The sequence below is a fragment of the Apteryx mantelli genome, chromosome 23 (genome assembly GCF_036417845.1).
Source record: "Apteryx mantelli isolate bAptMan1 chromosome 23, bAptMan1.hap1, whole genome shotgun sequence".
Lineage (NCBI taxonomy): Eukaryota > Metazoa > Chordata > Aves > Apterygiformes > Apterygidae > Apteryx > Apteryx mantelli.
The window spans coordinates 132,946-158,372 of record NC_090000.1 but is presented as its reverse complement, the minus strand read 5'-3'; the positions used below and the strand labels follow the sequence as shown (position 1 = coordinate 158,372).

Below are 25,427 nucleotides of genomic sequence, written 5' to 3'. Positions count from 1 at the left end.
TAGGGACTGCTGGTCCGGTGCTGCCATCTGCCGGTGTTGGGAACGCTGAGCCCCAGCCTCTTGCCAAGACAGGCAGTGGCCTTTCCTCTGCCTTAGGGAAGCGTGTTTCAGAAGCAGCACCCTGACACCCAGAGCATAGCCCTTTGTTGTACCCAGCTCTGCCATCCCTGCAGGTCTCTGCTACGGCCCCCGTTCAGAGAAAGAGACTGCTTGCTCTGCTGTGGCTGGAGGTCCTGCTCCCCTGGCCTTCCTGGTTGCCTCGATCCCATCTGCTAATTCTCTTGGTGGAGACGGCAAGGCCATTGTGCAGAGGCTGCTCAGGTTCTCCCGCTATGCTGGTTGTCAGTAACTTCTGTCTCCTGTGCTCCCATAGATTGTAATGTAGCAGATCCTGCAATGTCCACAGCCTCGCAGCTTGGTCCAGGGTCCAACCCACTGCCAAACCTGAATGAGACCAGTTCTTCCAGTGCACCTCATGGTGCTGCCCCAGGCTTACGGCCCGATGGTGCAGGAGGCGGAGGCAGCGGAACAGGAAAGCAGCCTTCGCAGTTCGTTTACGTCTTTACCACGCACCTTGCTAACACGTAAGCAGTAAACTCTGTCCATCCTCCACTGGTGTAGGACTGACCTGTCACAGCTGCCTGCTGTAGACTGCACTTGACTAGAGGAGAGCTGGGCAGGCCCTGTGTCTCTTCAGTTGCACTGAGCAGGTCCCCACTAAGGTTCAGGAGGTTTGCTGGCAGCTACTGCTGATGGATGAACTTTGTCTGAAATGCACGTTTCCTCCCAGCAATGCCCAGCACAGCTTTCTGCATGGTGCACTGCGGAGTATATCTAGTCAGCATCTAATTAAAAGATTTGTCCAGAGCAGTATAGACTGCTGGTCTGATCTGGAAGCACCTAGGGGGCTGGGGTGCCATGGGGAGTGCCATGTAACACTTGGTGTTCTCAGCTCCATTCCTCTCTTCTGCCTTGCGTGGTCTCAGCCATGGTGCCTTAGGTAGACCACTTAGTTTTAGAGCTCTTTGCTAGATCATAGAGGCTGTGTGGTAGATCCCAGAACATCCCAGCTACAGACACCCTCAGGGCAGCATGCAGCAGCAGGCACAAAGCAGAGCAGAGTGCCCAACACAGGACATGGGAAGAAGGAAGTTCTAAGGCAACTGATCTTCAATTGGAGAAGCTCCCTGGGGCCTGAACAGGACAGATAGGAGGTCTCTGAGGATTTTCCATCTGAATATGAGGAAAAACTTCTTCACTGCGAGGGTGAAAGAGCACTGGAACAGGTTGCCCAGAGAGGTTGTGGAGTCTCCTTCTCCGGAGATATTCAAAACCTGCCTGGATGCGATCCTGTACAATGTGCTCTAGGTGACCCTGCTTGAGCAGGGGGGTTGGACTTAGATGATCTCCAGAGGTCCCTTCCAACCTCAACCATTCTGTGATTCTGTGATTCCCCTTTTCCCACAGGACTGAAAAGTTGGGGTGGGTCCTGGGGACTGGAAGGAGGGGATGGGGATGGGACACAATGCTTGTCTGTTTTTGAGTGGTTTGTGTTCTCTCCCCAGAGCTGCAGAAGCTGTCTTGCAGGGCCGAGCTGACTCCATTCTGGCCTATCATCAGCAGAACGTCCCACGGGCAAAGCTAGACCAGGTATACCAGCTGTGAACCAAATGCTCCTGTCGGCACACGCTGCTGACTGATATCCGCTCACTTCTGACATGGCCATTCTCACCCTACCTCCTGGCTCAGCTGTGAAGGAAGGGCTTGTCAGAATCCCCCTTCAGTGGTGTGAGAAGCTGCTTTTCTGCAGGACCTCTTTGGAGTGACTCCTGGCTGCTGTCAGCTATGATAAATTTGGGATGGGGGCACTGTATGTGGCCCTGCAACCATGCGGGCAAAATACCCACTTGTGCATTTCCATGGCACCTAGGACATGCAACAGGGCCTGCTTCTTCCCCACAAGGAATGAAGGCAGAACATGTGGCATGTTTCTGGCATACAGTGGTCTCCCACAGGGTAGAGGGAAGAACACCTGCCCAGAGTTTTTCCTGCTCACTTTGACTTCCCCTTTCTCTGTCAGGCGCCAGCTCCTAAAGTGCTGGGGGTTGCTGAGCAGCTACCGATTAACCCACCTGCTGCCAACACTCCACAGTCCCAGCCGCCAGCACCGCAAGCTAGTCAGCCACAGCCACAACCTCCCCCGCCGCAGCCTCCACCTCCACCTCAGACCGTCAGTCAAACAGCTTTACCTGCACCCAGTGCCCTGCCCCAGGAAGGGACAAGTGAGGATGTCCGGAGGGATTTGACTCCCAACTCTTTGGGGAACAACAGCAGCAGCAACCAGCCTGGAAGTAACCACCCAAATGCACCCACCGCCTCTGCCAACACCATGCAGCCTGGGCAAGTGGACTCCTCTGCCACTTCCAGCTCTAGCCTCCTGGGGGAAGGCCCAGGCTCGGGGATGCCGGGGAATGGGCAGGCAGGCTTGGGCTCCAGAAACCCCATGAACTCAGAAGGGCTCTCTAAGGAACAGCTGGAGCACCGGGAGCGCTCTCTGCAGACCCTGCGGGACATTGAACGTCTGCTGCTGCGCAGTGGGGAGGCTGAGCCCTTCATGAAGTCCGGCCAAAACACGGGTGAGAGTGGATCTGCTCCTCAGCCACAGACTGCCCCTGCCCAGCCCCCCGCACCCCCCACCAGCATGAAGAAGTATGAAGAACCCCTGCAGTCCATGATTTCTCAGACACAGAGCCTGGGTGGCCCCAGTCTGGAACACGAAGTCCCTCATCACCCAAGCGCTGACATGGGGCAGCAGATGAACCTGATGATGCAGAGGCTGAACCAGGACAGCCTGACCCCAGAGCAGGTGGCCTGGAGGAAGTTGCAGGAGGAGTACTATGAGGAGAAGCGGCGGAAAGAGGAGCAGATCAGCATCCATGGCCGGCCCATGCAGGAGATCATGATTCCACAGTCTATGGGAGGCATGATGATGCGTGGGCCCCCACCACCCTACCACAGCAAGCCTGGAGAGCAGTGGCCACCAGGGATAGGCAGCCAGCTGCGGGGACCCATAGATGTGCAGGACCCTATGCAACTGAGAGGAGGGCCACCCTTTCCTGGGCCACGATTCCCTGGAAATCAAATGCAGAGAGTCTCTGGCTTTGGGGGGATGCAGAACATGCCCTTGGATGCTCTTGGGCCCATGAATGCCATGCAGAGGCCAGTCAGGCCCAGCATGGGGTGGAGTGACGATATGCCTCCTATGGGAGGCCCAGGGAACTTTCCACAGGGCACCCTGCCCTACCCATCAGGGCAAGGTGACCCTGAAAGGTTCATGAATCCCCGTGCCAGAGAGGAGATCCTGCGGCATCAGCTGATGGAGAAACGCCCAGTGGCAATGCAGAGGCCCATGGGGATGTCCAGCAACTCCATGAGCCAGGGTATGGAAATGGAGAGGATGATACAGGCTCACAGGCAAATGGATCCATCCATGTTTGCTGGGCAGATAACGGGGGACAACCTGAGCAGTGCCCCGATGGGAATGGAGTTTGCGGGCACCCGGGGGATGCTGAGCCCCCCTATGAGCCAGTCAGGCCTTCGGGACATGGATGCACCCATGGGCCCCAGCAACCTCAACATGAACATGAATGTTAACATGAATATGAACATGAACCTCAATGTCCAAATGACCCCACAGCAGCAGATGATGATGTCGCAGAAGATGAGAGGCCCTGATATGATGGCACACCAGGGCATGAGCCCTGAGGAGCTGGCCAGGGCAAGGGCTCAGAATGGCAATGGCAGTGCAATGCTGGGGGGGGGCCAGAAAATGATGATTCCCTCCCAGTTCCCCAACCAAGGACAGCAAGGCTTCTCAGGTGGACAAGGACCTTACCCCAACATGCCCCAGGAGATGGGCAGTGCCTCAGACATGTTCAGCCCTGAGCAGGGCACCATGCCCATTGGGAGCATCAGCGGCACCACCAGACTCAGCCATATCCCTCTGCCTCCAGCCTCCAATCCCACTCCCACGCAAGGGGGCAACCTGGCCAACATGCACCCAGCACCTTCCCGGGGGCTGGGCCGCCGGCCTTCTGACCTCACCATCAACATCAGCCAGATGAACTCCCCCAGCATGGGTCACCTCAAGTCCCCCACACTCAGCCAGGTGCACTCGCCACTGGTCACCTCCCCTTCTGCCAACCTCAAGTCCCCGCAGACGCCCTCGCAGATGGTCAGCATGCCTCCTTCAAACCAATCTGGACCCCTTAAGTCCCCCCAGGTGATGAGCTCCTCACTCAATGTCCGGTCTCCCACTGGCTCACCAAGCCGCCTGAAGTCTCCTTCTATGGCTGTTCCTTCCCCTGGTTGGGTGCCATCTCCCAAAGCCACCATGCCCAGCCCTGGAGTCAACCAGAGCAAGCAGACCCTCAGCATGAACTCATCTGCTTCCATGGGAGGACTGGATCAGGGTATGCTGGTATCTTGTGTGTGAGTGTGCATCTGTGCTTGTATTTGGAGTGTGTGGAGATCCAGGATCCTGGAACAAACAGTTTAACTCAAAGGCTCCTTAGTACCAGCTCTGACCACTTCCTGCACCTGTGGTTTCCATCCCCTAAATCCAGTCAGCTCAGACTGGTTGCGGTCACATTGTCAGCAGTAGTTTAGTGCTTTCTGTACCCTGGGAAACACATGCCCCTACTCTCCTTCCCCCTCTGCTTGCTTGGCTGCTTGCTTCGGGCAGCCCAGAGTGTATTTGCAGCCATTGCTGACTGGCACAACTGCGCAGTTTGTGTGCCGGCAGTCAGCAGAGGTGACGTATCAGCCTGGGGAGATGCTTACATGCAGCGCAGGGTGTAGACACCATGGGAGTGATGTCGTGTATCTGAATGTTATAGGGACTGTATTCTCAGTGGTCTGTCTTCCTGGTGGATTCTGCCAGCCTTTTTTCAGGTCCCTTTTTCCCCCATGGTATTTCCTTCTAACCTGCGTGCTCCCACGGGTTTGGGGAGATGCTCATACTTATGCGTGCCCACGGTTCACGTTCTCCCATTTTTCATGAAGTAGATCTTTTTCCCAGGAGTCCAAATAGGGCTTTTCAGATAGGTGGAATAGCAAACAGAGCAGCTTCTACTTCAGTCTCAGCTCATCCTCTGTGACGCAGGTAGTGAAAGATGTGTCTGAGCTGGGAAGTCAGAAGCAGTTTGAAATGAAAGTCCATTGTGGTTCTGGAACAGGGTCTCTGCACGGTTCTTCCTCAGAGTCCTGAGGGCTCTGTGTTTTTCAGCCTCCTCTGATCACTGCATTTCTAAGGAGAGAATGGGTTTGCTGTCTGACAGGAGCAAACTGCAGTTTGCAGGTGGTACTAAGCTGGTCTCTCTCTTGCTTACAGGTTCTCTCCCTTCTGGGCCTAGGAGCAGTTCTTCCGCACCAGCCAGTAACACCTCTAGCACCATGAATCCCAATATGCCTTTTACTTCCTCTCCAGATCCATCCCCCTCCCAGAACCCCCTCTCGCTGATGATGTCCCAGATGTCCAAGTATGCCATGCCCAGCTCCACACCACTTTACCACAATGCCATCAAAACCATCGCCACCTCTGATGATGAACTGCTGCCAGACAGGCCTATGCTCCCACCTGGAAGTATGTCAGGTATGTACTTCTGGAACTGGGCTTTAGAGCGGTAAGACTGTCTTGTGGCCGTCAGCAGCCCGATGGACTATGCGGAGGAGGAGAGGGCAGTTGCAAAGTTAAAGCAGGCACGAGAAACTCTGTTCTCCCATTGACTTCTTGGTCAAATAGTTTAAATTTGCCCTTGTTCTTGGTAGTCTGCTTGCCCAGACTGTCCGCCAGCTTTCGGCTTGGGTGTGCTGTTCAGAAAGACGTGACCCAATCTGGCATTCTGGGTGCTCTCTTTGCATGAGCTCTGGAAGTTCTTGAAACTATCTTTATCCTGTTTGGATGTGTTGGCCCTGGATTGTCTTTGCTCTTGGAGGTGTCCCAGGACTTCCAGGCAGATGCCTATTGCTTGGAATCCCTGTTTTCTTCTGGAGGACATGGCCCAGGGGGACAGGGACACTGAGCAAGGTTTGAAAGTCTGATGGTTCTGAGTAGAGCCCAGGTGCCTGCACAGGCAAAGCTGTGTCATAGCATAGTGTGAATCCTCCTCAGTTCTGATTTCAGTATGCAACAGCCAGATCTGCTTCGCTAGCTGGTGGTGCTAATGAGGACAGCTAGGCAAATGATTGTCTTTTATCATTTAGTGACCGGCCTAAAGGGGAAGGGGAATTCCAGCAGACTGTGCCACTTGATTTGAGGGTTTTAAGCTGTCTGATAAACACTTCTGGTGGTTTTCAAAATGAAAAATCAGCTTTTTGACTCTTTTGCTCCTAAATACTCAGTTTGTTTGACCCCAGACATGCAAATGCGCTTGCTCTCTCTTAAACTGAACCTCTCTGCAAAGGCTGATCACTCTGCTGTATTGATGAGCACATTCCTCCCTCCCAGATAACGCTTGTGTTGGCCTGCAGACTCTTTTGTCTTTCTCCTCCTTGCCACCCGAGGGCGTGTGGTCACAGGGAGCTTGCTGGATTGCTAACCGTGTGCTCAGGCAGTGGTGAAGGATCACTCCTCTGTGCCTTCAGGGTGGCTAAGCACCCTGCAGAGATCCTCTTGTCTCCCTGTAGGGCTGTCCGGGCATGCAGAACCAGCTGGGACTGTAAAATTAGTGGGCTATAAGAACTACAATTCCACGTCTATCTCACCTGTCTGTTTGGGTAACATCCCTGCAACCGTGCTGCTCCCAGTCAGGCCTTGACGTCCTAACCATCTCTCTGCGGCAAGGGCAGGCAGTCCTGTTTGACAGCCTGGGAGCGGATGAAGCTGGAACAGCTCGCTGCTGTTCACACACTCAGGGAGCAGGAGTTTGGGGCATTTCTCTCTAATCTTGGTGCTTTGCAAACCCTTCTGGCAACCCCTTGCTGTGAATCTCACTTTGAGCTCAGGGCTTTTTGAGCAGAAATGCTCGACAGGCTTTGCGGGGTGTGGACTTTGCAGCCTTGAGAGGTGTGTGGGCAGACAGTTAATTCTTCTCTCTTTTTCCTCTCATTAGGTGTGACAGGGAATCAGCCGAATCAACTGCACTTAAACTCGGTGGGGCCTGGATCCTCTCAGAGCCCCATGGGAATGAACCTGCCTGGTCAGCAACCTCTCTCCCATGAACCACCCCCCACCTCCATGATGTCGTCCCCGAACCCACTGGGCTCCAACATTCCTATGCACCCTAGTGCACCAGGGGCGGGCGTACCCCCCCAGAACCCCATGATGCTGCCCCCAGGGCCCCAGGACTCATTGAACCAGCAGTGTGGCCCCGTGCCGAACAGTTCACAGATGATTCCTTCCAACCAGCTTGTGTTCCCCCGCATGCAGCAGCCCCACAATGCCATGCAGTCTCCAGCAGGAGGTATGCCCATGGCCCCAGGAGGGGGAGGTGGCCCTGGAATGCAGCAGCATTACCCGCCAGGAATGCCCTTGCCACCTGAGGACCTTCCCTCCCAGCAGCCCGGCCAGATGCCACCTCAGCAGCACATGATGGGCAAGAACATCCCTCCTCGGATTGGAGAGCCCTATCCCCCTGTGCTTCCTGGGGTGGCCTCCGTGCTGAATGACCCTGAGCTCAGTGAGGTCATTCGACCCACACCCACAGGTATCCCTGAGTTTGACTTGTCCAGGATCATCCCGTCAGAGAAGCCAAGCAGCACCTTGCAGTATTTCCCCAAGAGTGACAGCCAAGCACCCAAATCTCAGCCTTCCAACCTCCATCTCATGAACCTGCAGAACATGATGGCTGATCAGCCCCCTGTGCGGCCAGGTATGAATGCCCCTAGCCTTCCAGGACAGCAGGGTGTGCAGAGGGGACTCAGCATGCCCATGTGCCATCCTGGACAAGTGCCCATGCTGGGCAGGACAGGCATACCGCCCCAGCAAGGCATGATGGGCAACAGCATGCACCAGGGCATGATGTCTCCACAGCAGAGTCTGATGGCCCAGCAGAATTTCATGCTGATGCAGGCTAAGCAGAGGAGCATGTCTGTGTCAGGGGAGATGTATGCCCAGACAGGACACATGATGTCACCTCAGGGCTCTCTCATGGGGCCCCCGCCTCAGCAGAACCTAATGGTCACGCACCAGATGAGGCAGAGGAGTGTCTCCCTGGACAGCCAAATGAGTTACATCCCTGGGCCTGGGAACATGGCAAACCTGCCTTTCTAACCATGTCTGGCACACAGGGATGGGGAGGGGCAGGGTCTGATTGTACAAACTTTTTTAAACCTTTCTTTGGGGGAGGGTTGGGGGCCAATGCCAGTGGAGGATGCCAAGTAGGATGTTTTTCATATCGGATTTGCCTCTATACAGAAAACCAGATGTGCAGTAAACTTGATGTGAATTGGGTTTCTTTTTCCTTTCTTTTTTTGGGGGAAGGGGGTGGAGGGACGGGGAGTGAGGCTGTTAATTTTGAAACCTGAGTGGTGACCAGGGACTTCCAGACCCTGTGGCAGTTTGTAAAGTTTTCATTTTTTTCCCCCTCCTTCAAGTGTTTTTCTTTCCCTTTTCTCTCTCTCTTTCTCTCTTTTTTTTTTTTTAAGCAACCAAAATGTGCAAGAAGGTTTTTGGAACTAGCTGTAAATAGGTCGCTGGGAAAGGCAAAACTTGTGCTGGTTTTTAATTGTTCTGTATTTCTGTGTTTTAATAGAAGCCTCAAAACATGTTTTAAAAAGACAAAAACAAAAAATAAGCTAAAGAAGACAATGTACAAGGGTTCAAAACTCCTTGGAGGAGGCAGGAGGATCCCCCAAGGTGTACAGGGCATTGAGAGATTCCATTATAGAGCAATTCCTTGTCAAACCTGTGTCATTCATGCATCCAAACAGTCTGTGTGTGCAGGGTGCATAGTTTCACACAGATCTTGGGCTCCTGTGGAGGCTGTGCTGAGTACAAGAACCCACCCAGCCACTAAGGACCATCAGGAAGGTCAGAGCTGTGGCCCCAATGAAATATCACTGCAGTAATGCTGATTTGGCAGGGCAGAGACAGTAGTTTCTCGGGATACAACTGTCAGTGCTCCATGGCGAAGCTGCTGTGGCTGTGAAAGGATGACAGCCATTCGGCTAGAGAAATGCTGAGCATCTGGTCTCTGCCAGTAACAACAACTGGAGGTCTCAATGAGCTGGCTCTTCTGTAGTCCCCTTCTTTTCCCTCATGCTGTGTGTCCTGTGGGCAGGGGGTGTAGTGTGTAGGGACAGATGGGCTCTGAGATAGGAGAAGCTAGTTGGGAACCCAGCTCTTCTGCAGGCCAATCCTTTTCCCTTCCATCACCCTAGGCAACCACACCATGTCCCTACTACTGCCACTGAATCGTCTGCCACGTCTTCCTCACCCTTGTCCATCCTCCTTACGTGCTGTGCGTGCTCATGAGCCATGTAGCTTGCCAGCGGGATGCAGTCACCTTGCGGCAGCAAAGCAGGAACTTGGTCGTCAGAAAAGCCAGGTGTTTTGTCAGACAAGGATGGCATACTCCCCTTCCAGTAGTCTGCCAGGGCTTCACAGGCAGTCTTTACAGTTTGCCCTGAGCTACCTGAAGCAGCCCTGCCCTGTACTATAAAGGTCCAGTTGTTGAAGATGGCTTGTCCCTGTGTGCTATACTACATCTCAGTATAAGAGTTGTTTTGTACAGTGTCGGTTGTGTGGTGCTGAAAGTCATGAGCCACCTTCTCCACGGGCTGTTCTGTGTTACTGATAGAAGAGGCCAAGGTTGCATTTCAGCCCCTGTTCCTAGGCTGGCGGAAGTAGGCCATCTGAACACCTCGGGCTTTTCTGGATGTGCTCCACCCCAGGGATGGCATCCGCCATTCTGTAAGGTCTTCCTGCACACAGCACTGATGGTTTTTTCCTGTGTTTATTCGTTGAAGGGACTGAGGAGTTACACACACACTCACTCCTGCATGCACAGCATCTCTGGATTTCAGCAGGGACCGCATTCCAGCATGGTGTACCCTATGGGCATCCCACTGTGAACAAGGCATTTGATTGCCAGATGAACACCAGTTGGAGGATTATCTCTGCAAAGCCGGATTTAGCATACTACCTCTCTTGTAGCAGAACTCACCTTTCCCTACTTGCTACCGCATGGAGGAGAGGGCTTTCATACAGGGACATAGCAAAGTAGTGAGGGAAAGGCAAAGCTTTTCATCATGTTGCAAACTGTTAGAAAAGGTCAGTGCGTGCTGACGTGTCATCCCCGTGGCTATGTGAATCAGATTTGTAGCAAGATGGAGCCACAAATTCTAATGAGGAATATCTTGAAGTGTCGGGGCATTTTGTAGAGAGCCTTAATGTGTGGGAAGCATGGGTCCAGATCTGAGAAGGGATGTCACTCTGGTCTCCTGCTTTGTGTGGTTTGGTTGCTTAGGGTGTGACTGTCAAAGGTGGCAAAATAGGAACAACCCTGGGAAGAGCTTGTCCCCTGCCTTGGCAATTAGGGAAAAGAGGAATAATCTTCAGCCCAGGCTAAATAAGTCTGCTTTGGACCTGACAATGTATTCTCCATCCTTTCAGAGCATGTGCTTCATGTGGGAGGAGCTGGCTTGAGCAAATGTAGCCTTTTCTAAGCCTGACTTGCTTGAAAGGCCCTGGCTTCTCTTGGCTGCACTTTGGGATGTTGGCTGCAGGTATTTTCTTGTAAACGTCAAAATACCAGTGCCAGCCCCCAACCTTGTCCATCACCCACCAGCTAGACTCGATTAATTTTAAGCCATAATATTTTCTATTAAAAAAAATGTTTTTTTGTTTGTCTGTAGACAGCTGCTGTCCAGTTGTTGTCCCCTTCACCCAGCCCAACTGAGAACTTTGCCTGGGGCTTCCCATCTTCATTCAGGCAGCAGCCCTGTGTCAGCCAGAGCCTGCAGGCTCCATACACCTCTGTGCAGTGTTAGGGAGGTCGGTGCTGCTCACTCACAGGGTCAGGGCAGTGTGCTGCTATTTCTGCCTGATGGGAGGAGGAGGACCTATCCTTCAGTGATAAGTGAGTAAGAAGCAGCTGAGCCTTTTAACTCAGCAGCCCTGGATACAAAAGGGAAATCCTGACATTATTTCAGAGCAGCAGATAGGGCTCTTGAGCAAAATCCCACTGCCCTGGAGCCAGCCCTGCCCCTAATTCTGTGATGGCTGAACAACAGGGAAAGGAAGTGCCGAGTGACATCCCTCTGCCCTGGGCACCACTCCCAACTGTGTCTATTAACAGCAATATGGCAGGAGCTTCTCTTGAAGCTGCATAACAGCCAACCCTTGTTAGACCTGGGCAGAGGGTTTGCCATCGGCCAGTTGCCCACTGCCGTGAGCTGTGTCTAGTCTCGTGTCTTGTAGTTTATTGCTCGGCTTCTAAGCTTGAGTTCTGTGTACTGACTCCGCCTAATCACAGTAAAAAGGTTTGCCCATGTTTTAGCCATGACTTCACAGTGTTTTTCCTGCTCCAAAAAAAAGTAAACATTGGGAAACTGCATCTTTCCAAACGTCAAATGATCACACACCCGGAATTAGCTTTCACATTGAGGTAATGGTGACTGACCCGTTCTCTGTCATCCCATGGAGAAACTTCCCCAGTCATTTTGTACCATTATATAAATATATATATAAATATAAATATATAAATACAATATGTGAAGACATCTTATTGGTTTTTATTTGAAACAATTTTTAGGCTTGTTTTTGGGTATCTGTGCTGCCTGTAATGTATTGACCTGTTTTATAGGTGCCTTTTTATTAAAAAGACAAACTTCAAAACCTGATCCCTGTGCCTGTCTTCAGTGGTCTGTGTGATTTTCTCCAGGGTCACAAGCAGGTGTGCTCAGCCTGATCTCTCTGAGAGCTCATGTCATCTCACCTGCAGCAGGCTGGCGCTGATTGGAAGAGCTCAGCTGGCTGCAACACAAATACCTCTCTGTCAGTTAGCTGTTGTGTTTGAGAGGTGAAGGCCTCTTTGGAAGGAGAAAGAAGTTGTCTGTGCCTAAGTTATTCTGACGTGCATCAGGCTGAGATTTTATTGCAGCTGAAGTTTCCTTCCTGTGAAATTCAGGGCAGTGACTGTTCTTAGCAGCATTTACTGTTTAGTGCCACCTGTGGTCTGTGAAGGGTGGATGATTTGTATCTCTCCAGCTGTTTGTGTGCTGGCTCCTTCAGGATCAAACAAGACCTGCCATGCAGCTCTGAGCGGACCGTTATTGCATTGCACTCAGAAGCTTGGATAGCAAGTCCAAGCTGTGCTGGCTGTGCCTTCCTGCGCTCTGCTGCACCAGTGCCTTCTCTGACTTCGGTGGCTTGAAGTGGTTCACCTTCTTTAACCGGCTGCAAACAAATAGCAGCCATGAGAGAAACAGCCTGCTTTCCCCTCCTGCCTGCTGCTGGTCCCTTCCTCCTCACTGTAAATCCTGTCTCTCCAGTTGTTCCTGAGCACACTGGCTCCTAGCCACTTGTACTCCACAAGAGAGCTGCAAGCCCTCCAGCGGGGACAGGTGAGGGAGATGGGCCCAGCTGTCTGGCTGAGGTGCGAATGCTGCTCCCAGTGCTGACGGTCACATCTGGTGCAACTTTCAAGCAGTTACTATGTGCCTCCATCTGAAGGAATGTTCCTGCTCTTCACGAGATGCTGCGGGCTCCTCGGGGGAACTGGGATGTCTGCGCTTTGTGAGGACCCGCACGTGACTGCCATGAGGCTATGTCCTAGCAGGGAGCGATCGGCCCTTGCGGGCAGTGAGAGCTGAGCTCAGACCAGGGACCCCCTCCCACCACAGCCCTTCACAAGAGGCAGGACAGGACAGTCCTCTCAGGTAAGTGCAGGGGAATGCGCGAGGCCGTGTGGGGAGGGAAGGCCGGGCAGGGGTGGCTGCACCCAGAGCAGCCCCACTGGATGCAGAGAGGCCCTGAAAGGACTGCGGAGCAGGGAGACGACAGAGGTAGGGACATGCTGCCAAAGCTGCCTGCTGGTGTCTGGAGCCACGCAGTTCCTCGTTGCTCTGAGGCGTTTTGGGACCTGACAAAGCTTGCGAGCTCCCTAGCCGCTGCATGCTTGTAGAGCACCCCATGACTCCAGCTGGGTGAGAGAACTGGTGCCGAGGGCTCACGGGACCTGCTGTGAGGGACAGCAAAGGGGTCTCGCTCCCTGCCTGCGTGCAGAACTGGAGTAGTGCCGAGCTCTTCTCCAGGCTGCAGTGAGGGCGCAGAGCTTGGGACCCTGCCCAGCCTGGATGGGGCATGGCTCTCCTGTGGCACAGCACCTGCTGGAGAGGATGGGTCCAATCAGTGCTCACAAGGTGCTGTGGGAAGCTGCACACCAGGGGCTGGCAGCACCAGTAGCAGAGATGAGATCCCATGGATAAATTCCCTAAGGAATGGGAAGTGCGTCTCCACAGAGGCACTCCCCAGGCGAGTCCTCAGCAGGCCACAGCTGCACTGCACCGGAGGGGCGAGGGTGGCAGGTGCCTAGCAGGAGCAAGGCAGCTTCAGTGGCGTGTGGCCCAGCAGACATATGGGGCTTTTGGTTGTACCCCTCTCACAGGCCGTTTGAGAAGTAAACGGGAAGTCAGAATAGACAAGAAGGTAAGGGTAACTGGTCTATAACCCCAGGAGACAAACTGAACTGAGTACAAGTTGCTCCAGGCCAGGCTTCTCAAGGGATTCGATTGTGCCAGATGGCAGGAAATAAAGCCGGGTCTGTAGGTGCTGCTCTGCCTTTGAGTCAGTGCAGAGGCACACCCCGGCAGGGTGCTCGCAGGGCTGCTCGTAACCTCTTCTGGGCGTACGCTGAAGCGCGTAAGGCGCTGACCTCTGAAGCTCTCTTGACTCAAAACCAGAGCTTGTGGCTTGGTGCTGCGCTGACTAATTTGAGTCTGACAAACCTAGCCAGGCTCGTGCAGCTCTGCTATGCGGATAGGCCTGTCAGCAGCTGGAGGCCAGGGAAATACGGTGCCTGCTCAGGTGTTGAGGAGGTTGGGAAATGAGCTGTCTGCTTGTCAGCTGCTGCACCTTGCTGTAGTGGTGATATTGCTCCACATGCTGTGCTGGAGCCCTGGGGCTCAGCCGCCCCCCAGCCCCTTGTTTTGTCCCTTGGCCTCCCTCGGATGCAGATGTAGGGTTTTGTTTGCTGTAGCTGTAGGAAGATTTTGTTTGCAACTGGAGCAAGCTTCACATTGTTTCCAGGTAACTGGTGAACTGGGGTTATGTGGGGACTTTTTAGTGACAGAAGGCTGTGGGAGCTGTCTCGAGTGAAATGTGAGCTGTATTTCACAAGTCCTGCCACAGCTTCCTGCAGGACTTGCCCTATCCTGCATGCTGCCCGAGACCTGAAAACATGGGCCCTGGCAGTGGCAGTAAAGTATGCCCAGAGCCATCTATGCTCAAAATAAGGAAGATATGGCAGTCAGTAGTACAGACACTGAAGTGCTTGAGTGATTGTTTGGTTCTGGGAGCCTGGGGTGAGGAAATGGCCCTTTTTCTTGATGAGGAAAATGAAACCGTGTTTGAGTCACAGTAGAGGGGATGTTAGAGCTGTCAGAAGATGTGGGAGGGCGCGGGGAGAGCCCCTTCTACGCAGCACTCCCAGGCACACGTTCATTCATGCGTTCCCTGGCTTGCACTTGTTCATGCATGCTTCACTGCCTGCCAGGGCCACGTGATGACAGTGTGTAGCAGGATGCTCTGCTGAAACGCTCCAGTTATTTCTCTTGAGAGTCTCAGTTGTGCCGCAGGAAACATACGGAGCATCATGTTGTCGTGGGAGGCGTTCTGGGACCCCTTCCTCGGGGTAGCCTTCAGTGGGCTCAGGGCTTTCTCTGGACTGTCTGCTCCAGCCCCGTTTGCAGAGCATCGCCCAGGCCTGGGGTCCCGTGGGTGTAAACTGTGGACCGCAGTGACGTGAACCCCCGCCACCTCCCCACTCCCTGCAGGGGCTGTACCAGAGCTCCTGTCTCGGTGCTCATTGCCCCTTCCGGCAGGGAGCAGAGCCTTCCTGTCTCACTCTGTCATGCTGGGATGGGGTTTGGAGGCTGCCGAAAGCTCCGCGAGGGAGCCAGGCCGTCTGTCTAAGGGCTGCGGCAACTCAGGCGGGCGAGTGTGGCAGCACGACTGCCTGGTGGGAGAGCCTAGCCTGGGCCAAGGCATGTGACATGATTAAAGCCTTGGGGAGATGCAGAGGGTTTTGCTGAGTGGGAAGCTGTTTCCTGTGCAGTGAAAGGAGAGTTCCCCTTGCTTTCTTGTTGTCTCCGTGCAGCAGACTGGCTGCAGTCCTTAAGGCCCAGTCCAGGACAGAGAGAAGAGTTTGTTAATGAGAATTAAGACATTGTCTCGTCTCAAGGTCCTTAATGAGAGCGCCATGGATGTGGGCCTTTTACTGCGTGCCCACTTCTCCTGTAACCGTAAGGGAGGCTTGGTGCTGCCGCAGGTTCCCATACACTCCTGAGCTGCTATGCAGTTTGCTGCAGGAGGAGCAACTGTCCGCTCTTCCACTAAAGGATCTGCCTGGCTCTGAGCCAAGCCTTGCCACAGGCTGGCAAATCCAAACACTAGTTCAAGGGTAGGTTTTCACTACTGTTAGTAGATGCTGTAAAACTGTGGTAGGAAGCACTGCAGTTAGTGGAAGAGTCTCTTTAAAACAGAGAGCTAAATGCTGGTCTTGACTGTCTCCTAACCTAACGTAGCCTTCTGCAGCACTGATGAACAGAAATCTGAGGGAGTCTTTCATGTAGACATACAAGGTCTGTGGTCTCTGGGCGCAAATGGGCACACTTCTCAGAAAGGCGTGATCAACCTACTTAGTGTTCTCTGATGCATTTCCCTTTCAAAAGTGACACTGACAACTGCAGCCAACTGCTTACGACCATGATACATAGGAAGAAGAGAAAATACTTTATTTAACTGTTTATTATAGATCACTTAAAAGCTTACCAGGATGCCAGTACTAAGAACTACAGGAAAAATAGATGCATGACCCCTTCACTCATATTTTGCGTGCGGGTTTCCCTCTTACTTCATGGACACTGTAAGAATTTACAATCTGATTGTTCATTTTTTCAGTAACATTTGTGTGTGGACATAATTCCCGTCTGAACTGGGGGGGTGACTGAGGTGCTTACGATACATCTGTGGTTGCTTCATTGACCAGTACGAACGTGGAGCTAGAAAGGACCGACTTCAAAGAGCTTTTCTTCCTCTGCTGTGCATGTGTGCTTGGACAACCACAGCCACCATTACCCGAAGGTTTCAGCATTGAAGATGCAGCGCTGCAGGAAATGGAGAACTGTTCCTGGTTTGTATAAAACCCTTAAATTTGGAGAGTTTTCTCCCCACATCAGAATTTGTAAGCAACTTACTCAGATCTCCACCTGAGCTGAACAGGTCAAATGTGACTCCTTACATAACAATTAGTCTTTTTAGAGGGCCCTTGGATTTGGCAAAGTTAGACTGTAAGTGAGCATTTTGTTAGTAGGTTGAGCTACAGAAGTGATTTTAGCACAAAATTCTTGCTGCAGCAGTAGAATTAATACTCTTCTGACTTTGCCTAAAAGGTGAGGTGACTTGTAGAGCTGCTTTTAAAGTGTGCTTGTGGTTAGGTTCACGCTAGTGTGAAGGTTTGTACTTATAACGCAGTTTGGGCCAATGTTTAGCTAACAAGAAAATGTAAGGAAGTAACACTGTATACACACTGCTGTGACAACACCTAATAGGAAGCAGCAGGCTAAACAAGACTGTTAGGGTTGCCCGGTATGCCAGCTTGCAGTGGGAAAATTTATGATGGCGTAAAACTGCCACTCTTGCTTTGGAGCAAACTCTTATCAAGAAGCCCTGATCTGGGCAGCTACAATACCCATGGTTCAGGGCAAGATCAGCTCTTGGCTCAGATCAGGTTTGTTCTGTGTAAACCTGAATGCATCAAACTTCTAAAAGCCTTATAGTTGCAGGTAGAGCAAGAGTATCTGAAAGCACAGTGCAAAGCAAAGCAAAATGTTACATTCCCTCTCTGCCTGCGAAAAACAAACAGAAATGATGCAGATTAGCTCTTTTCCTTCTGCATTCTGCCTTTCTCTGGGGTAACGGCACTCCTTGCTCTCAGAACCCGCAAGAGTTGTTCGACCTGCTGCAAAAGAAATGTTACGCCTTCAGCCTCACAAAGATAGATGGTGCATCTTCTCTGTGCTCAGTCACAAGACTGAAGCCATCTGTTCAGACAGTTAAAAGAAAACATCTGCATAATCAGGCATTTGCTTCAGCAAGTCCACTCACTGGAGCTATTAACAGCAGTAAAACAGAGAAAGAGAGCAGGACAAGACGTGGCTGATGTCAGGAGAGGAATCTGTGGCAGTCAAATCTTTGAGTCGGTGGCAGGGCCTCCTGACATGAGCCATGTTGGGAAGATCGATGTGCCACAGCTGGGGACTGTTGTGCGGCAGGGCTGGGCAGGGGGACATCATGCAACAGGAGGAGCAATTTTCCAGCCAGAGACTGTCCAGCACCATGTGCCCATACTACTGGAATTAGCTCTATGTCCCCCTCTGGTCCTACTTGCATCCCTAGTTCTAGCTGCCTGTGGTAAGTGAGCCATGCTGCTTCCTTTGTGCACGTGTCTAATGACCTGAACAGATGAAATGGGGACCTGCCTTGCCTTTGTCTTCAGTCCTCACTCACTGACACAACTCCACCTTTACCTGGCTGCTCCTTTTTACTGCTCCCTCATGGCCCAGGCCTGTGTCTGGCTCCGTGCACAGGACTCCTGCAGTCAGTTCTTTGAGGGAAAGGTGGCAGGATTAGGTTTGACCTGCCTGGGTTCATCCAGCCCTACCAGAGTGACCGTCAGACAGAGCCAGCATTTGCCAAGAGCTGCCAGGCAGATTGCTCTATGCGCTTGAACCAGATGAACCAGAAAGAGTGTCTGGCAGAAGTCTGGTGTTAAGTGGCTATTAAACCTCAGTTTCCTGGGGAGCAAAGAAAGTGGTGAAACTTGTGAAACTTAGGGCTGAGACCACAGCCCGTGTGCCACTGGGAAGGCATGACCCAGGCCATTTCCATCCCACACCCAGCCCTTCTTTCTCAGTTAGAAAGTGGAGATAGAGGTGGTATTGTCAGACTCAATCCCGCTGCCCTTCCTTGTCACCTCCAGAATCTCCTGCAGGGTCTCCTGGCTTATGCAGCCGAGCTCCTGCAGGATCCGGAAGAAGTCGTTACGGAACTTGACTCCGATGAAGGCGTAGAGGATGGGGTTAAGGCAGCAGTGTGTGAAGCCAATGGCCTCTGTCACCATGATGGCTGTGTCCAACTGGTCTTCCAGGAGGCAGTTCTTGCTGAAGGCTTCCAGCTTGGTAAGTGTGTTCAGAAAGATGACTATGTGGTATGGGCTCCAGCAGAGCAGGAACACACCTGTCACCAGAATGGCTACTCTGACAGCTTTTTGCCTCTGCAGGCGCTGGGACTGACACAGAGTCCTCACAATGGCCATGTAGCAGTAACACATGACCAGCAGGGGCACAAAGAAGCCCACTGTGTGGTACAGGAAGCGGGTCGCTAGCCACACGTTGTTGCCATGAATCCCAACCTCTGGAAAATAGCAAATGCTGCGGTTGCTCTCATCTGTCCAGACTTCCATGAAGATGAGATCAGGTAACGTCAAGAGCAGGGAGCAGAGCCAGACGCCCATGCAGGTGAGGTGAATGGAGCGAACTCTGCGTTTCCGGTAGGTGTGGATTGCATACACGATGGCCAGGTAGCGGTCCACCCCGATGCATCCCAGCAGCATGCTACTGCAATAGAAGTTGATCTTGTGGACGGCACTAAGGATCTTGCAGAGGAAAGTCCCAAACACCCACCCAGCCAAGCTCTCCACCACGCTGAAGGGGAAGGTAAGCAACAGTGCCAGGTTGGCCAGGGTGAGGTGGAAGAGGAAATTTTCAGTGGTAGTGCGAGACCGCTTGAACCTCTCTAGTATGACTAGGACCAGGGCATTGCCCACAGTCCCCAACACAAACATCAGCAGATAGATGAGAGGCATGAAGATCTTTCTGAAAGGATCTCTCTGGTTGCCAACCACAGATGAGGCTGGGTTGAAGCAGAAGTAGCCGTCCAAAGAAGGGGTGGTGTTCTCAGCTTCATAGTAACCACTTAGCTCCACCTGGCTCTGGGGAACAGAGAGCGAGTCTGGTTACAAGAGGGGAGTTTCTGCACAGAAAAAGTCCAGTCTGTTGACTGCACCTGACAGGACTGGCAGGCAGGCCTGGAGCAGAGCATTCCCTGCTCCTGCAGCCTGGCTCTGGCAACAGGCAGCACTTGCCTGTTGGCAGGAGGAGGTGGTGCCTGTCCTCAGTGTGATGACCTGGGAGGCCCCTCTGGTGCCCAATCTCATGAAATGCAGTAGTGTGTGGAGAGGGTCATCCTAATTTCTAAAAGTGGGGCTGCTTCTATCCACTGTTGCTTAGCTTGTAATTCTTAGCTAACATATTTTGGGATGTTCTGGTAGCCAGATAGAAAACCAGTTCATCTTTTGCTTCTTGCTGAGCTGGCTTCTGGTGGCAGTTGCCTTGCTGCACAGTACAGAACTCTCCTTTTTTCAGCCTCCCTGACTCTTCCCCCCATTTGTGACACAGACTGTGCATACCTGACTCAGGTACTCCGATCCCATTCCTTTCTGTCTCTTTCCGATGCTCCCTCTTCCTGCCCTTCTCTGACCCCTGTAGTTGCTTTCTGAGATAGGCTGAGCAGTACTAAGAGAAGCATGCTGGGCTGCCCTCAACGTACTGCCTCGCTTACTCCTTTGCACTCATCACCCCGTTTGCTTCTGACCACAGCTGCACTCTGAACAGAGCCCTGCTCAGAGCGGTAACCTTGGGGACCTCAGAGTTGCCTGAGGCAGCACCCACAGTCCCACAGAGCAAGCCTAGCTGGGGACAGCAGCAGCACATGCGCAGGCATGCTGAGAATTGCTTTCCACGTGCTCAGAGAAAGTTCTGGGGCAGGTGTTCGAGCACAACTTGGGGCAGCGCCTCTGAGGCACTTCAGTGCCATAGATGGAGCAGATGGATGCTGGAGAGAGAAATCCGTTCTCTTGGTAAGCCCCGTGGTTCTGCACCGATTACAAACAGTGCAGGAAAGGGAATCTGAAAACAGCCACTCAGACCCTGGGTTGATACCCAGCAAAAAAAGTGTGATATAGCTGCTTACAGATGTGATTTGCACTGGGCCTGGGGTAACTCCCGGCCAGGTGAATGGCCTGTATTCAGAGCTGAGATGAAATGCGAGTCCTGCGTGTTAGCAAGCTGGCAGTCACACAAGGGGAGACCACCCCCAAACGGCGGGCACACTCTGGCTGACCTCAGGCGCTTTGCAGAAGCTGAGTGCCAACAAAAGCAGAGGGCTCAGATATAGCCAAGCAGAAAAAAAGAGCAGCACAGGAGGCTCGTGGCAAGCTCAGAGATTACTGACAAAACGGGAAGAGCTCCGCAGCAGTTACTCTGAGCTCCCCCACCCACACCCTCTCTGGAGACCAGCACTGAGACTACAGCATCAACCACAGCGGAAGTCTCTGCTTGCTGCTTTCATACCTTTCACTGCCAGCTGTAGCCGCTTGCACCTGCTGCTCCTTCCCCCGTCAGCCAAAGTTCCCATCTAAAAATATTAGCCCCACTTTAAACAGTTGTAGAGCTAATTTTATTTATTTTTGGTCACTTTCCCCCCCCACCCCCCACCCCACCATGTGCTGGTAAGCCAAATGACCGAATAGCCTTGAGTCCTGTGCTGTCCCTAGCTAGAAAAGGATGACTGTGTTTCATCTCTGTTAGAAGGTCTTCCTTAGGCAATGTGCTGGCCACCTCTTCAAGTGATTGTCTGGGGTAAAGAAGTGGTATTGCAGGGGCAGCGCTCATCTCTAACTGCTTTGTTTTGCTAAAACCATTTACATGGCTTCAAGGGGTGCCCAGGCACGTTCATGGGAAAGAAGTCTACTGAGCGTTATTGAATACGCTGCAAATGCAGCTGGCTCAGGCAGTCCCTGAGCACTGGATGGTGGGAGGGCAGGCAAGCCCTTGGGGAAAGTATAAAATATGCCTCCCCAGTTCTTGCTCTCTTCCCCAGGCCTCTGCCTTTGACTACTGCCAGAGACAACGCACTGAGCCAGACAGGCTTTGGTTTGATCCGAGACACTCTTGGACTTGCCGGGGTCCCTTCGCTGCTGCCTTTGTGCCTCTCGGTGCTCTTGCTGTGCTACGATACCACAGTTCCTCCTCCTGAAAGGGTGAGAGTCGATTCTCTCAGGGGCCAGGAAATCTCCCCCTGCCCTCCCCGGTGTCTCAAATGCAACTGAATAAAGTTGTCTTCCTCTAAAGTAACAACAGGACTGCAGCCTTTGGCGAGCAACAGTCATATGCGCAAAGAATAGCTCTGTTTCCAGTTTATTCTGTGATTCTGAAGGCTGGAGATTACTGCTAAAGAAAAAAGCCTTTAGAAATCCCCCCCAATCTGTTTTCTTCTTGTCTTGAAAGTATTTCCTATCTAGCACCTACCTAGACACTGTGTCAGGAGTTACCAATACACACAGAAATGCGGTGATGTGTTGGCCAGGGCAAGATCCTTGAATCTGAAGCAGGCCAGTGCCAGGGGACTTTCTCAGTGATCCTGCAGATACATGACCTCTGGCTTGATAGAGGCATCCTCCGTGTGGCGGGGGCTCCTGTTTCTAAGTGTCTTTGGCAGTGTGCAAGAACAGCTGTTGTTCTGTACTTGTGGTATTGTGGATATAGTCAGCCCACAGCCAAGTGCCTTTGAAGTTCCTTCTCAACACCCCCTCCCTACCACACAAAACCTCAAACCAAAGATCTTTGCAGTTTGGCAAGGAGATCTGCTCAGGACTCAGGGGTGACCATGCTGGAAAACACTGAGGGAAATGTGTGCTTCAGTGGGTAATTTAACTGGAGAGAGGCTGGAAGGTTCAAGTTATAAAGGGAAAATGGAAAAGATGCGTAATGGCTGGGTCTGCTGGGTTGATTGCTGGAGTGATGCCTGGTGTCGCATCAGGTACTTTTGTAGGTGATGGGCAGTGTGCAGAGCGCTAAGCGGCTTCAGTTGCGGAGCGGTTTTCAACATCACCTTGTAGTCAGAGCTGGAGATGCACAGGCTTAGTGCCGCTATCAGCCACCATCTGATTGCTGATAAGATGACAGGTAGGGCTTTTACTGTAAGCTACTCGCCTCGGGCAGGGGAAACGTGCGCCGAGCTATGTCTAAGACGTCCTCTCATGTGCATCTCCGAGCAATGAGTGTGGGTGGGAGCGGACAGAGACTAGTTGGAGACAAATACGAGACTATAAAAAGCAAGAGTCCAGGCTGAGATGGAAAGAGCAGGGATCAGGGCAGCAGGAGATACACTGAAGGTGACAAGCCAAGGCTTTTGGGGCACTCTGCTATGATTCCCATTTCTAGGACTGGAAGCAGATGGCGGCTGCTGCTTGTGCTTGCCACTTGCTGTATCTGCAGAGATCTGATCTAGGATGGGAGAAAGGAAACGTGTGCATGCAGGCAGTCTTTGCACAGGTCTCCTGCTATACAACAGCAGCCAGAGACGTGAGGGGGAAGATAAAGCGGAGCCTTTCCCTGTAACTGAGCGGCACAGTGTATGCCAGGAGCCATAACAGTGGGAAGTACATTCTTCCATGCTCTTTGTCCAGGGATCCCATTTTTCCCTGTAACCCACGTTTCAGAGTTAGTCAGGTCTCTGAATGTCAGCTGCTTTTCTCAGTTCCCTGCAACTGCCAACAACCAAAACACTTGGCTGTAAAAGAGAAGCACCTTGTACACTACTAGGGATTTTCCATGCGAGTCATTCCCTTCTAGTCCATGTCAGGGCCTGGAGAAGCATATTTCGTTCCCAAAGAATTAAAACTGAAGTTACCCACATCAGCACGGAACGCTGCAAGTTACTGACAGAGTTTCTGCTCCTCGCGTCTCTGGCTGTTGAACTAAGGGAAACTGATGTATAAAAGCAAAGCTTGTTGAAATGCCACATTACTGAAATGCAAGTGCCCTTGTGGCTCTTGAGTCATGTTGGCCCCACCACAACAAAAATTGACCTTCAGCACCTCATGGTATGTTGCGAAGATCTCAGTAGTCTTTCTGCAATTTGATTCCCTAATGTGCAGCAGAGGAAGGTTAAACTGACAAAGATTTTTTTCTACAGAGAAACGGAGTTATAATTTTTGGTACGTTACATTTTCACAATGTTACATAGATAACTGGTCCCATAGAGAATCAGATTTTAGACTAGGCCCTTGCCGTACTTGCTGGGCAGTACTGGGATAAATGCACTTCCATTGCAACTGTTCCGATCATTTTCGCTCCACATTTGGTCAGTTGGTCAACCCATCCTTTCCTGTTGACATTCTGGGAGCCACGCGCAGAGGTGGTTTATATCACTGCTTTGATATAACAGGTAGGAGGCCTTTTCTGCAGATCTCTCAGGGCAGGCTGTTGATGCAACGACAAAGTACAAGTAGGGCAACATACAGCACCGCCAAAGCAAATGTGGCATTGCTTGTGCATGACCCATATAGCCTCTTTCAGAGAGGGAGACAAACCAGAGGCCCCTGGGAAAGGGAGATGGGAAATGCCTGTCGCAAACTCCCAACCGTAGGAGTTCTGAGAAAAGATATGAAAATGTGCTTAGTGTAGCACATGACTGTTCACCCTTGGCCCCCAAATTAGCTGAATTTCTTCTTTCAGGTGGGGTCTCTTTTATAATTTGAAATGATTTACAGTGGAGGTAAAGTTGCTAACCTAAGGTTCTAGGAAGTATTGTACACAAAGAACAAATCCCAGCATTGTTTACTTTCCCCGTGTTAAAAACTACATAGTTTTGCCACGAGCAACTCCTGGTTTTTAGCCCATGACACACTGAAGACAGATGGACAGCACAGTTAATCTCAGCTGATTTTCTGTTAATAGGATAGATTCCAATGGAGAGTCCAGAGGAAGTAAAGAACCAACATGAAGATGAAAAGTGAGCTTGGTTTTAACCTCTCACCAAACATTAGTGCTGCCACTGAACTTCAGCGGAGGTGAGTGAGAAGTGTCTTCTGCAAAAAACTCTAAAGGAAACAAGAATTGTTCACAAAGGATTTTTAGACTAGCTGAATCTGAAAAAGTGATGTTTTTAGGGATTTTTCCTCCCCCATCTTTTCTCTCTTCCCCCATGTGTGAGAAAAAGAAGGGACAGAAAAACTGGGAAAACTTAAGTCTAGCTTTTTTCTTTTAACAGAAACTAAACAAAAACTGAGGTTTTCTGCAGAGAGACACTATATTAAAATATAAGCTCCGAGTTGCAACATTTGAAAGCCAGGCTAATGATAGCACTGCTGTGGACTTCCCCTTGGATAGCATGACATACTCTAAAAGATACAGCTGTTGTCTTTCACTTACAAACTTAGGGGAGAGAACTACAGGACAGGCTATATGCTGTCATCAGTCCTGATTAGAAGATGTATTTTCAATTTATCTTCCCCTCTTCAAAGTTCCTCTCTTATAAATATACCGTGTACTCCTCTTTCAGCAGGGTCTAAGGCAGCCTGCTCATGGATAAAGCAAGCAGGGAGTAGGAGTGTATGTAATCGTACAAAGGCTTTTCATACGCAGAGAGATCTCACTGTGGTTTGCCTTGTTATTCCTGTTATTTAAAGATACTACATGAGATTTCCAGGGCTTTGCACTGTGCACAGTCATTTATGCCACTGAAAATTGGTACAAAACGCTACCGACTCAGAATTTGAGTGTTTTACACCCACATCGTGTCGATGTGAATGACTGCGCAAAGAGCAAGGCGGCAGAGAATGAAGACTGCTTGCTCCACAGGGTCCAGAGGAAGAGCTCTCTCGGACGGGCTGGCAGCACAGGACAGAGTGCCTGGCTCTCCGCGCGAGCCTTCTGGCCCTTCCGACATGGGCTGCCGTCTTGGTGCCCGTGTGAGGACAGTGCTCAGGCTCAGCACTCGCGAAAGCACTTTAAACGTATGGTCCCAGTAATTATGCAGCTTCCTACAGGGGAATATCTTATATCCTTAGGCCATACTAGCCACAACAACATTACGCTGGTTCGCCACAAACACAGCGTTGTTGCTTGCAGTCCCCTCATCAGTTGCGTCCAGAATTAAGGGATGTGAGGTCCAATTGCATTGGAGTGATTGCTCAAGCTCCGTCCCTTCTAAAAGGACGGAGCAGAGGATGGACACGTAGAAAGTCGGGTCTCTGAGCCCACCCAGCTCTACCCGCTCCCCCAGCTATCCGCTCAGACGAGCAAAACCAGGTCCGACTCACCAAGTCATAGGTCTCTGAGGAGTAGCTGACAGGCCCCAT

At 51.7% G+C, this 25,427-nt stretch overlaps 2 protein-coding genes across 4 annotated transcripts in view; one reads left to right on the top strand and one right to left on the bottom strand.

The window, feature by feature from the left end:
• BCL9L (BCL9 like) overlaps positions 1–11,844 on the top strand; it is a 64,196-nt gene extending 52,352 nt beyond the window's left edge. Inside the window, exons 4-9 of one of the 3 annotated variants that reach the window (XM_067310144.1) lie at positions 374–584; positions 1,566–1,650; positions 2,081–4,472; positions 5,489–5,653; positions 7,113–7,871; positions 10,858–11,844. In XM_067310144.1, coding sequence (XP_067166245.1) covers positions 374–584; positions 1,566–1,650; positions 2,081–4,472; positions 5,489–5,653; positions 7,113–7,871; positions 10,858–10,901 — 3,656 coding nt within the window. In that variant the 3' untranslated portion in view covers positions 10,902–11,844. Of the gene's footprint in view, positions 1–373; positions 585–1,565; positions 1,651–2,080; positions 4,473–5,392; positions 5,654–7,112; positions 8,443–10,857 lie in introns of all 3 variants that reach the window. The other 2 variants (XM_067310143.1, XM_067310142.1) reach the window with 2 other exon arrangements.
• A 6,291-nt stretch (positions 11,845–18,135) lies between these two features.
• On the bottom strand, positions 18,136–25,427 carry CXCR5 (C-X-C motif chemokine receptor 5). Its single transcript, XM_013943492.2, has 2 exons — positions 25,389–25,427; positions 18,136–19,214 (listed from the first exon to the last, which is right to left on the bottom strand). Exons 1-2 carry the CDS (start codon positions 25,425–25,427, stop codon positions 18,138–18,140), a joined length of 1,116 nt encoding a protein of 371 aa, XP_013798946.1. The 3' UTR covers positions 18,136–18,137.

What these genes read in the sequence shown, in the direction of transcription:
- CXCR5 (XM_013943492.2), bottom strand. Translation starts at nt 25,427, where the DNA reads ATGGGGCCTGTCAGCTACTCCTCAGAGACCTATGACTTG. An exon ending in CCTCAGAGACCTATGACTTG is followed by an intron (nt 19,215 to 25,388) that starts GTGAGTCGGACC and finishes TCTGTTCCCCAG; the next exon opens with AGCCAGGTGGAGCTAAGTGG.